A 12654-nucleotide genomic window follows, 5' to 3' on the forward strand; every position below is an offset into this window, starting at 1 on the left:
TTGAGAAAAGCTCGCTGTCAATTCCTGCACCTGGTCCAAAATGTGGTGAGAGCAAGTCAGAAGGTGTCATGAGAAGACACCTGGTCAAGGAGCTGCCCAGCTCCTACCTGGATGTCAGCCAGCAGCTCCTGCTTTCTCCGCCGAATGTTCTCCAGTTCCTGGCGCTCCTCTGCAGTCAGGTCACTGGGAACTACAAAAAAAGGAGGGAAAGGTTACTAAGAAAGCTTTTACCTTACCAAAAATAAATACAATTTGGAGACCACAAAAGGACAAAGATACCACAGAAGAGGCGAGAAGCATGTGTCGGAAGTGACCGACTGCTGGGGAGACTCTGGCTCTCATTCACCATCAGGTTGCCCAAAGTTAGAAAGGACCATGGATCACAGCTCTGATAAAGGAACAGCTGTCACCCAAAAAAAAAAAAAAAAAAACCCCAAGAGAAAAGGCTGCCTGTGGTGAGATGAGGTTGGCTAGGAATGAAAGAGGAGGACCATTAATCAGGGCCCAGCCATTTCCAACCCACAGGGTGGGGGGCTCAGGCCCCTGGTTAACCAGTCTCTCCGGGTCTCTGCTCCCTCACTGAATCCACCCTGACATGGGATGATGTCTAGGACCCCAGCAGGGAGGGGGAGGTAATTGCAAAGCAACATAAATGACAGTTTTGTGCCATTTCTGGAGTGGGGAGGCTAGTATGTACAGAGAAAAAGATCTAGAAGGATACATCCCCAAATTGAAACAATGCTTAACTCTGGGGATGGGGTTATGGGGACTTGTCTCTCTGGGTTTTTTTGAACATTTTTGAATAATGTTTTAGAACGCGCTTATCATCAGAACAGTTACTGCAGGCATCCATCTTTCGCGCAGGCGCCAAAGTGAGAACTGGTCCATGTGACATGGGGCCATGGGCCACGTGTGGGTAGTAAGCACTTGAAATGTGACTAGCCCGGTTTGAGATGTGCAGTGTATGTAAAAGACACACGACCCATTATACAGAGTGAAGTAAGCCAGAAAGATAAAGACCAATACAGTATACTAACACATATATACGGAATTTAGATAGATGGTAGCGATAACCCTATATGCAAAACAGAAAAAGAGACACAGAAGTACAGAACAGACTTTTGAACTCTGGGGGAGAACGTGAGGGTGGGATGTTTTGAAAGAACAGCATGTATATTATCTATGGTGAAACAGACCACCGGCCCAGGTGGGATGCATGAGTCAAGTGCTCGGGCCTGGTGCACTGGGAGGACCCTGAGGGGTCGGGTGGAGAGGGAGGTGGGAGGGGGGATCAGGATGGGGAGTGCGGGTGACTATATGGCTGATTCATGTCAATGTATGACAAAACCCACTGAAATGTGAAGTGATTGGCCTCCAACTAATAAAATAATACTAAAAAAAAATAAAAATAAAAATAAAAAAATAAAAAAAAAGACACACGAGACTGTACAAAAAAGTAACATATTTCTTTAATACTACTTTATATTGATCACACATTGAAATAACTTGGTACACAAAATACAGTATTTTAACTGCGCTTGCAGGGGCTACTAGAGAGGAACGCTGCCCTTGTGGCTCGTGTGACACTTCTGCTGCGCAACACAAGAGGAATGGCTCGGCTTCAGAGTGCGGTCAGGGTGCACGACTCACCAGCCGTGCTGCTGAAACTGAACCTACTGCACTCAGAGAGCAGTTCTTCTCCCCGAATGCTTCATACAAATCGTGCAAGACAGCAGAAGATGGTAGAAACGAGAGACCACCACGATTCAGCCTCAGCACAGGTTAATTAGCTACATTAGAGTCTCAGCTGACTTCTCCCTTTTAATCCAGTTTTCCCCCACCCTTTCATAGAACAGTGTCTTTCAAACTTCAAGACCCACAATTAAGAAAGGCATTTGACTTCACGACCCAATCTGCCCCAAACACAACAGTAACAAAATAATACCCTCATCATGTGAAATCCATTGACATTTCCTACTGTTTTAGTTTTCCTAACAGTAGCTTTAGCCCATGAAATTGATTTCATAGCCTAATAAATGCACTGCAGTTTGAAACACACTCTAGTACACTAAAGGCTGGAAGACACAGCCACCCAGAGATCCCAACAGACCACCTAAATGCAGCCCAGGCCTTCCACGTGAGGCTTCAACTGTGTCTCTGGGAAGCCAGGGTGAGCATTCCAACGGCTATGTCGGGAGAAAGTTAACTAACAACAGCTTAGCTGTAGTTTGAGCAAAAACCACGCTGAGAAACAACACAAATTCTACTGATTCACACCCCATTCTAGAGAAAAGCAAGCCTAAAGGGAGTTTATTCTGCTTTTTCTGGACTTCACAAACCAGAAAAATTTCTAGTCCATGAAGATGAGAAGTTCCCTTTAAGAAACTTTTTTAAGAAAATTTTTTGAGGTTCTAAAAGACAAAGATTCATTCCAATATAACATGGTTTTGAGAATCTGAGGCAATAGCTCATCTCTTTAACAGCTATTCCACAGGGGAATGAACAACCAGGCTTTGAGTGTGAACCAGAGAGGGCCTCATCAGATCACCAATGAGTCTCGCCCCCATCAGAGGCAGGACTACAGTCCCCATAACAAGGTACATTTAAAGCAGAACCATGATAAGAAAAATCTGTATCTCAAGACTGCTGGGTACCCTAAGAAGTCAAATTTTATTGTTCCAAACTGGAAACTCAGTGGTGGCTTCCTTTTCAGAATCTAAGTACTTGGCTATTCTGGGTTAGCCTTCACACAGGACAGTTTTTCTGGAAGGTCACGAAAGAATAAATAGGAAAGAGTTGGAGTGTTCACGATGGAAGAAGGCATCACTGGATCTCCTCTCAGCAGAATAACAAGGCAGCTGGAAACAGGAAAAACAGATAGAGGGCATCAGGGTACAAGCCACAGGCCAAGGGGAGGCACAGAAGGAGAGGCATGACCCTGGTGCTGGGAACAGCTCCCAGGAAAGATGATCAGCGTGCACTCTGGTCTTGGGCAGCGCTAGTGGAGCACACACAGAGGCTCATCCAGGCTCCACAACAAAAGCTGTATGTAATCAGCTGCCAACTTGTTGAGTCCGGGAAAGCGTGGACAGAGGCGAGAGGGCTGGAGGAGGGCAGCACACGAAGGACAGGAGCACACGAAGGGCAAGCAGGGTCCCTGCGTTTCCTACAAAGGGGCAGGAGGCACTCATGAAAGACCACAGACAGAAATCAAGGTTGTGAATGTGTGTGTGAAAATCTCAAAGGTGAAAATTAAGCAACCACACATCTGTGATAACCTATCAGACAGGGAGAGAGTGAAGAAAAAGAATGCTGCCAGTGAAGGAAATCAGGAGAGAGTCTTTGATAAAATAATCAGCAGGACAAGAATATTAATACAGACCTGGCAGCACCTACCAGAAGATCAAAAGTCAGAAAAAGTTAATTCTGACTGACTGCTTCTGGGAAGGGTGTGTCTGGGAATGGAGAGAGATGGTGAACATAAGCTCCTGAATATCTGCTTTAAAAAATACAGCTAGGTACAACTGGATTTTTTTTAATGAAAAATAAAAATGTTAATCTATGGTTACGAGAAAAGATAGGCCTCCTATGTCCTGGTAGTCAGATGTAAGGTGTTCTAGCCCATGTGTCGCTAGAACCAGCAAGACATTCAACCACATTTACTTTGAAACAGTCTCCTGACACTAACCCCATGATTTCTAAATCACTTCTCCATTCTACATCTAGTCCCCCTCAAATCATAACACTGCTTCCTTTAAGGGTCAATAAATCACCTAAGAACTTACCAAAAAAAAAAAAAAAAAAAGAAGCAGATTTAGATCTCATTTTTCTAGTGGAATTTTGTTCTGAGATGAGAAAAAAAATCCAATATTTTAACAAATGCATTTTCATTTGATTAAACTTATCAATGCAACACCAAATCTTCAATTCAAGCCTTCATTCTCATATTGCCCATGAAGAAAAAAAAATTCACAGACAAAATGCTTAATTTCATTTAACAGCATGAAGAATCAAAACCATGGCTGGAGAGCTGAAGGAGAGAGGGGTCCCAAGGATCCTGGCTGGCATATCCAGAACCCTAACAAGCCACCACCAGGAGAGAAACAGCTGGTACTCAGAACCCACCACATCCACCCCGAGATTCTGAGGAAGTGGCATGGGCACCTGGCAAAGGCGTCTATCTGCCCAGGCCCGGGCTTTCCTGCGTAGCCACTGGGGTTAAACTGTAAAATATCTGCTGATGGGCCAGATGGCAGAGCAACAAACAACTCCTCCCTCCCCTGACTGCCACGTGCTGCAGCCACACTTCTGTGCCAGGGAGGCAGCTAAGCCCTCTTCTCCTGAAAAGAATGGCAGCTAGGGAGGCAGCGGCCCGCGCAGAAAGGACACAGAGCAGAGGGCCCAGAGGCCTCGGGAATTCATGCCTGCAAAGGTTAATTTACAAGGTGTCCCGCTTCCAGCACGGGGACCATTCCAGCAGCAGCCCCTCACCATTCCCTTGCAAGGCTCCAATTTAATGAAGGGGATTAAAGAGCCTACAACAACAAGGGGCCATTGTACTCAGCTGTGAATAGGAAAGTCACACAAGGGGACTTTCTATTTATTTCTTTATTTAAATGTTGCTCTGCAGATTTAACCAGCAGAAACCCAGAGCTGCAACGTGCTCCATCCAGTGCATACAAAGGAGGCTGTCTTAAAGGGACAGTGCCCTCCTTCCGGGCTGGGGACAGTTAGAAATGCATTGCTAGGTCCAGTTTCTCCAGCCCCAGAGGCCACAGGCAGGTGCCCAGAGACCTACTGTGGAGTCCAACTGAAAAGAGAGATCTACTGACAGCGGTTTCTGCTCAACAAGAATACAGGCCAAAAGGGACCATGCTTGCTCTCTGTCTCTGTTCCCCAGGAGTGACGTACATCAAAGTGTTGAAGGTGCGCTTTAGGGCCCAGACACAGCTCCCTGAGAGGCTCTAGCTACACCAGGTCCCACTGCCTAGATTTAAATTTGCCTTACCTTTTTCACCATAATCATCGACCATCGTTCTTATATATAGCCCCTGCCTCTCAGTGATGACAAGGGTCCAAATTTAAACCAGCACAGCAGGGCAACATTTTAAAAGACAGGTCAAGAGTCAGAAGGCCCTCCCATCCCCAACATGTGGAGAGGGCAGACAGACAGGTCTGGCCCCCATGCGGCCCAGGAGGGTGCCGCTGTGCAGATGGGCTTCCAGCCCTCCAGAGCCTGCACCACGGGGCCCTGCTAAGCAAGGGTGGACGGACCCTTTCCAGGCTGGAGTTTCATGAAACTGAAAACACACAGGGCCTCAGAAACCCCCTGCCCGCCTGGAGCCACAGCAGCCACATCAAGGATGCTGATTAGCAGATGCAAAAACTATTGTACACAGAATGGATAAGCAACAAGGTCCTACTGTAGAAACAGGGAACTACATTCAATATATTGTGATAAACCATAATGAGTATGAAAGAGAATATGTGTGTATATATACACACACATATATATATATATATATGAATCACTCTACTGTACCAGAAATTAATACAACACTGTAAATCAACTATACATAAATTACTTTTTTAAAAAAAGAAAGAAAGGTAAATTAAGCACTGGACCTTCCTGTACCCTCTCCAGAAACTGTTACCAGCTCCAGAGGGAACACAAGCTATTTACAAACAGCTTTTGGGCTTAAGAGCACAAATCTGGGAAGCTGACCATGGACTGAAGGCGTTGTGTCTACTGCCTCCAGAGACAAAGGTCAAAGAGTGCTGGTCACACACTGTGCCCTTCTGGACTCAGCCTGTGCAGATCCTCCGGTCGGATCACTTCCTCTGCCCCTCCCTGGGGTAAGTCACCTGGTCTCCCAGGTGATCCCAGCACTTTGCAGTGTGAAAAAATTCTAAAGACTAGAAAACACTCGGGCTTCGGGTGACACGCGGTCAGCAAACTTTCACAAAACTCTCACCTCTATGCTGACATTAGAAATACACAAGGTCAGACATTCTCGACAGGGATAAGAAAACAACCAAAGTTCACAGGGCCCTTAAGAACAGGCAACGTAGAGAGGAGTGAAACAAAAAGATACGATGAATAAGGGGCTTCGCTGACAGCCTCACACTTAAGAGACAGACCTCAGGGTGTTGTCAGACCAGAGGACACAGAAGGACGAGGCAAAGGGATGTGGCTGAAACCGGAGACCTGGGGACACACACGTGGCCAACTGCGTGCTGACCTGATCACCTCACGACTTTACAGAAAGCCTCCCAACTTGGGGAACAATTCCTTTTCCCTCCAGAAGTCAAATCTGTAGCAACCCTTTGTAAAATTTAATACCACATTATTCTGCCTTGAAAAGGAATGAAATTCTGACACGTGCTGCAGGAAGAAGGAACCCAGAAGACATTACACTCAGTGAAATAAGCCAGCCACAAGAGGACCAATCCTGGACGATTCCACTTGCATGAGGTACCCAGAGAAGCCAAATTCACAGAGACAGAAAGTGGAACAGTGGGTGTCTGGGGGAGGGGAGAATGGGAGCGAAAATTCAACAGGGACAGAGTTTCAGTTTCACAAAAGTTCTGGAGATGGATAATGGTGATGGTTGTACAACTATGTGAACTTAATGCTACTGACTGTACACTTAAAATGGTAAATTTTATGTTACATATATTTTACAATTAAAAATAAATTAAACAAAAATTTTAATAGCAATATACTGAATTCCTGATTTCTGCTAAGCTCAGTCCCTTTCCTCAGAAGTTATGATCTGACTTTTGTATAAAGCACTGTAAAAGAAGTGTCTCACCACCAATTTACAGCCTTATGCTTAGTCGCTCACTCACGTCTGACTCTTTGCAACCCCATGAACTATAGCCTGCTAGGCTCCTCTGTCCATGGGGATTCTCCAGGCAATAATACTGGAGTGGTTTGCCATGCCCTCCTCCAGGGGATCTTCCCAGCCCAGGGATCAAACCCAGGTCTCCCACATTGCAGGCGGATTCTTTACTGTCTGAGCCACCAGGCAAACAATTTACAGCCTAAGTGTCTAAAAGAATGTAGACACACCAACAGGACCAAAAGGAATTAAATTGGCATGTGCTAGCATAACTGACATTCAACATTAAAGGTGAAAGGTGCCTTCCAGCAAATTACCAATGTGAATATTTACTCGTGTAGCTTAAATTCTTTCCACATAAAAACCACTCAGTCTCCCACCCAGAAGTAAGTATATTAAATATTTTCCTCCTGTAGTCTGCATCTTTAAGGAAAACTTTGTTCCTATATCAATCTTACAGACATCTCATCTAACCACTAACCTAAAAATTCAGGCCTCCTTAACTGAGATGAGACACTGCCTAGGAGTTGAGATAGGGGGCACCTGAGTGGGGCTTCAGTGACCAGTGGTTCTGTGACCTGGGAAAAACCACCATCTCTCCCTGCCTTGGTTTCCTTAAGCAGGAATGGGCATGTCAGCATCCTCGCCCTTCCCAGTGAGAGGGTGTCTATTAAACAGCTCCATAAACTGCCTCATGAAAGCAAAGCACTTTATCATCCTACCTTACTTAGAGAAGGAATGGACACGTTTTATCTAATAAAAAGGAGAACTTGAAGATAGGTTTGGTAATCAAAGGGAAATGAGGTCAAATTTCAAGGTAGTAAAAGAGACAAAGTCATAAAATTTTATCCTAAAAGTTTGGTTTAGAAAAATAAAGTTAACATCTGCTTTCAATAAAAGCTGAAAACTAGAAAACAATCATTGAAGACCCTCAAGCTCCTTCTAAAACCTGGCAGTGGTAATACGTGGTTCAGCCGGACTTCTGCAGCAGTTTCTTCCCCGTGCTCACACTTTCAATCTCTGTCTCCAAGGCTGTTCCTGAAAGGGTCTCATGGACTGAAAGCAGAATTGGAGCCAGCTTGACAGGGAGAACCATGTTCCACCTCTGGCTTCTCGAGAAAGGAGCCCTCCACTCTCAGGGTGAGCCTGGGAACTCCCATCCCAGCAGACAAACCCCACCATCACCGGTGCCCTTCTCCTTCCTCCCAGGCAGAGCAAGCGCTGCCCCCTCCCCAAGCCAGCTGCCATGTGGGCACTGCACAGCTCTGCCACCACACCCCTCCCTCCGAAAGAGAGGCTCGGTGAGGACCCGAGGCACCCCACTCAGTTCCCTCTGCCTTTACTCACCTTCCTAAAACCTATGTGCACGCTGGCCCTTTGTAAAACCCTGAATATTCTGCAGACTGAAACATTCCCCCTCAGCCTGACAGCTGGAACAGACTCCTGGCAGCAAAATAAACAAGGGACTCCAGCTCCTCTTCTATGTGCATTTTTGGGAAGAGGGCTACTCATACCAGGGGAAGGTTCCCAAGTTTTTGATGAGTAAAATAAAAACTCCAGGGGTGGGTTGGGAGGGGGATCTCTCAGAATTTGCCCCTCTGCTTTCTGTCCTTCTTTTAACCTCATCCGAGCAGGACCATACAAATTGGTTATTAGCTTATTCCTTAATCTGGGGCCTAGGAAAAAACCACACTGAAGGCTGAAACCTCTATTAGAAGCTACTGGAGGAAAAAAAAAAAAAAAAAGAAACCCTAGGACGAGAGAGCAGAATGCGAAACCACACGACAGACATGCAGAGAAGCAGCGCTGCACACATCAGGCTTGCCTGGCTCCGGGGTGGGAGAGGCCGGCAGCGGCGCATAGTAATAACAGGGATTCGCGCTGCACAGGAGGAAGCGCTACACGGTGGGCTCGCCCGCGCCACCCACCCGGCCTCTTACCCGGGGCGAGTCCCCTCTCCGGTGGCCCCAGGATCCCGGCAGCCCTGGGGCAGCGACGTCAACGCCCCAGCAAGTGGCAGCTGTCCGCTTCAGAGGCCATGGTGGCCCGGCACCGCGACCCCCCAGTCCCAGGCCCCTGGCAGCCCCCCCAGCGCCGGGTGGAGGCAGGGACGGAGCCCGCGCGGCATGTGCGCCCGCACTGCCCGGGCAGAGGCGGCAGCCAGGCGGGGACGCAAAAGCTGAGGAGAAAGCCGGGTGCGGAGGAAGGCGATCCTGGTGGGGAAGGCTGGCGTGGTTGGAGATGGCCGCGGAGCTATCGCCAGGCGTACACTTGGAGCGTGTGCTCAGTCCTCCAGGCTTATTTCCATGAATGCAATTACAGCGCCCCGCCCACCGCGCCCCCACTCGAGGCCTCCGAGGGGGAGGGGACGCTCCACGAGCCTTTGCTCACAGGCTGCAGCGGCTTTTTCCTCCCCCTTGGAAGCAAAAGGCTGATGGTGGCTTCCCCGGGAGGATGTTAACCCTTACTTAAGGTACCTCTCCTCCCTGAGGGGATAAACAGGAGGGCAGGATCCAGAATGCAGGCTATTCTGTCATCCTCAGCAGAAGGCCACCTCCCCTCTCCCCCTACCCCCTGACTCGCCCCCTACCAACAGCGTCAGCAGGCAGGGATGCTGACCCCGCTGCTCCAACATCCTCCCCCCACCCCAGGCCCCACCCCTTCTGGTCCTCTGCAGCCCTAAGCCCCCCATCTGCAGGTGACCTGCTCCAGCCTTTTACTAAAACGGCTTGCCTCCTGCTCAGGCCACAAGCACCAGAGGCTCCAACCCAGCGTGCCGGTACACGCTGGTTAGGGCGAGTGGCAGGTGGGTCTAGGACAACACTGTAAGACGGCTGGTGACAAGAAACATCACTACAGCCTGAGAGGAGTGGCTGTCCCCCTCGAGGTGTGAGGATCACCAAGGGCATTGGCAGACACACATCGGGGACCTCAGGCCCCAGACCTGGGGTCTGGAGGCTCAGGCCCCGTGTTAAAGCAGAACACGGGGCGACTGCAGGCTGTGTCTGCCGACTCCTCTGGGAAGCGCTGCCTTTGACTAATAAGGGAAGAGACGTAAGGATTAAGACAAGTGCCAAATACACGAGGAGAAAGAGAGAAAATAAACTACTACACTAGATGAAGTTCTCCGATCTCGGCACTACTGCTGTTTGGGGGCTCCTTCTGTGTGGGAGGGTGTCCTGCGCCTTAGAGCACATTTAACTGCACCCTGGCCTCCACCCACTGGATGCCCGCAGCAGCATCCCACCCTAGGCTGAGAGGACAGCCCCACAGACTTCCAGATATGCCAAATCCCCTGCAGGGTCAAACCACCCTGCCTAAGAACCACTGCTCCAGACACACAACAAAAAGAGGAAAAAAACTAAAAATCCCACACTCTGGCCTGCCTTCCAGTGCTCCGTCCTCAGGAAACTGCTGACAGACGGCTGATAGACGGCTCCCTCCCGCCACTACACTAATGTGGGTTCCATTCTCTGAGGTTTCCTCATCACCAGGACAGGGTCACCAGACTTGACCAACACTTGGGCTTTGCGGGCCCAGCCTGTCTTTAGAGAAACAATCACAGTATGAAAAGTTTTATTTTTGTGTCATAAGAGTTCTCATCTAAAAGAATCATACCAAATCTATGAGAAACAAACCCTAAAATTATGAAATCTCTGTTTAAAGCTACAAAGGAAGACAAATTTTCAACAAACATACCAGCTGAGAATCCCTACTAGATACTGGGTCTGGTAAGCAATCACATACAACCTATCTCCGTTTCCTTCTTGTTGTTCAGAGGCTCATCCTCCCCAGCCATCAAGACCACCTCTTCCAGGAAGAACTCCCTCAGTTCATACAAAAGAACCATCACTAAGGCCTTCTTCGTCCATATGGTATCCTCTGAACGTGTTTGTATCATGAAGTTTAACACCTGGTTGGACACTGTCCTGTTTGCAGGGGGGGTTTCTGTCCATGAAATGAAGCTCTTGCCTTCCAGTAAAATATCATAAATATTCTCACAGCACTCTGCACAGTCCTAAGGGCTACATCCCCCTTTTTGAAGTAACATCAAAATAGGCACACATACCCTCCAGGGGTTTAAAGGGCCCAGTAGGTGGATCCTGACATCACTTCCTGTGCACAACTCGGTCATAAGGCACAGGCTCGGTGTGGCTTGTCCTGAACCCACCAGCTACAACTGAGCGACACAGGATCCACTGCTGGGGCTGGACTTGCAACGTGTAAACTGGCAAAGACCTCAACATGCCTCCAGGCCAGACTCGCTGGCAGCAAAACCTACACCACAGTCAATTCTCTGCACAAACAGTATGATCCGAGGAAGCAAGGAGACAAGTGACAAAGAAAAGCTACCGACAGGAAGTCTGCAGTGTGGCTCACCTCATATCTACAGACAGATCTCAAATAAATAGCCCCAAAATCAAGCTTATGAAATCAGAGCAATGACTGGAGAAAAAGACTGGGTACTAGGTAATAATCTCAGAAAATCTACCAACAGGGAAAATAAAAGCTTTAAAAAATTACTTTCTCAGATTCATACTCCAACAATCTTTTGGGGAAAAAATGGTTACCACCCATAAACTAGGTGCTCTATTAGTTACTGTAGAAGATACAGAAAGACACGGGTTTACCCCCAAAGAGCTTCCACGTTACCGCTCCTTTTAAAGAAAGAGAGTCAAGCAGCATAAGGGCCAACGGAACACTGGTGACAGGTGCTGTGGGGTCAGCAATAGCAAAGCCGGCAAAGCCGGTTGTCCCAGGAGGCCTCGCGGGAGCTGAGGCCGGGCCAGCGGGGAGAGGGCACATGAGGCTGGGGACAAAGGCCAAACGGGGATACAGAACAAACTGGAAACTCCTGGGAAAGCCGCACGAGTCAGAAATGGTGTCCTCTGAGTCTGACCTGGAGACACCTGACCGGTGTCCCGGTGTCCTCTGAGTCTGGCCTGAAGACAACATCTGACTGCTGTAGGACAGGCGGTGAGGTAGAGTCACAGGGGGTGTCGGGGCACCAGGAGAGAAGGATGGGCAGCATTTCTGGGGTGACCAGGGAGAAGTGACAGGGACACAGCGCATTCATCTAAGGCAGGGAAACTTCAGCTCAGGAGTGGGAGCACAGAACTAAGTGTCTTCTGCCCCCTGACGGCTCAGAGCTTCCACGGCCACCCACCTGCACTTAATTCCACAGACAACTCCTGAGAGGCAATGAATCAGTGTCTTTCAAATCATCAACATCACAAACTTGCCAATCCATCCCCAAGTCCCACATCCTCTGGGCAAAGGCCCCAGGCCAGCCTGCACCAGGCAGAGCCCTGGGTGTCTAAGTACTCCCACCTCCCCTGCTTCTGCAAAACAGGAAACTCAGGCATGGAGTTTTCAACCATTCTACTCCATTCCTTCTGCTTTAAAATGCTGAGTTACTCTTTAGTAAAAGCTAGGAGCATAAATGCTTCTTCAAAGAAGCCAAGACTGGCTTCTGTTCCCGCTCTGAGAAGGGTCAGAAGGAGTTGAGAGGGTAGCAGTTCCTAACTCTAACCTCAGACTAGAAAAAGCTGGCTCCTGGTGCCAGACATCAACCCTTCTCAGAGCTGCCCGAGGTCCAGAGAAGGTTCTCGGGGTTTGAGAGAAGCCTGAGAGGAGCTAGAGGCACCAACCCAGGCCCCCACTCTCTGGGTCCCAGCAGCCCTGAGTCCGTTCACAGGCAGCCCACCTTCCAGATGGGGGCCTGATCCCAGCCGCAGCACGGGGACTCATCCCTGCCGGGACTACTCTCGGGGTCCTCTCCCTCCGGCCCTTGGCAGACGGCACGGCA

The 12654-nt window shown here is 48.7% G+C and overlaps 1 protein-coding gene across 4 annotated transcripts in view; it reads right to left on the reverse strand.

Annotated features, from left to right (window-relative positions):
- The window catches only part of CYTH1 (cytohesin 1), a 75495-nt gene that overhangs the window by 19858 nt on the left and 42983 nt on the right, over positions 1-12654 (reverse strand). For 3 of the 4 annotated variants that reach the window (XM_065908637.1, XM_065908636.1, XM_065908638.1), the window contains exon 2: positions 108-190. In XM_065908637.1, coding sequence (XP_065764709.1) covers positions 108-190 — 83 coding nt within the window. Of the gene's footprint in view, positions 1-107; positions 191-8785; positions 9048-12654 lie in introns of those variants that run through there. The other variant, XM_065908640.1, reaches the window with a different exon arrangement.

This window comes from Muntiacus reevesi, chromosome 18 (genome assembly GCF_963930625.1).
Source record: "Muntiacus reevesi chromosome 18, mMunRee1.1, whole genome shotgun sequence".
Lineage (NCBI taxonomy): Eukaryota > Metazoa > Chordata > Mammalia > Artiodactyla > Cervidae > Muntiacus > Muntiacus reevesi.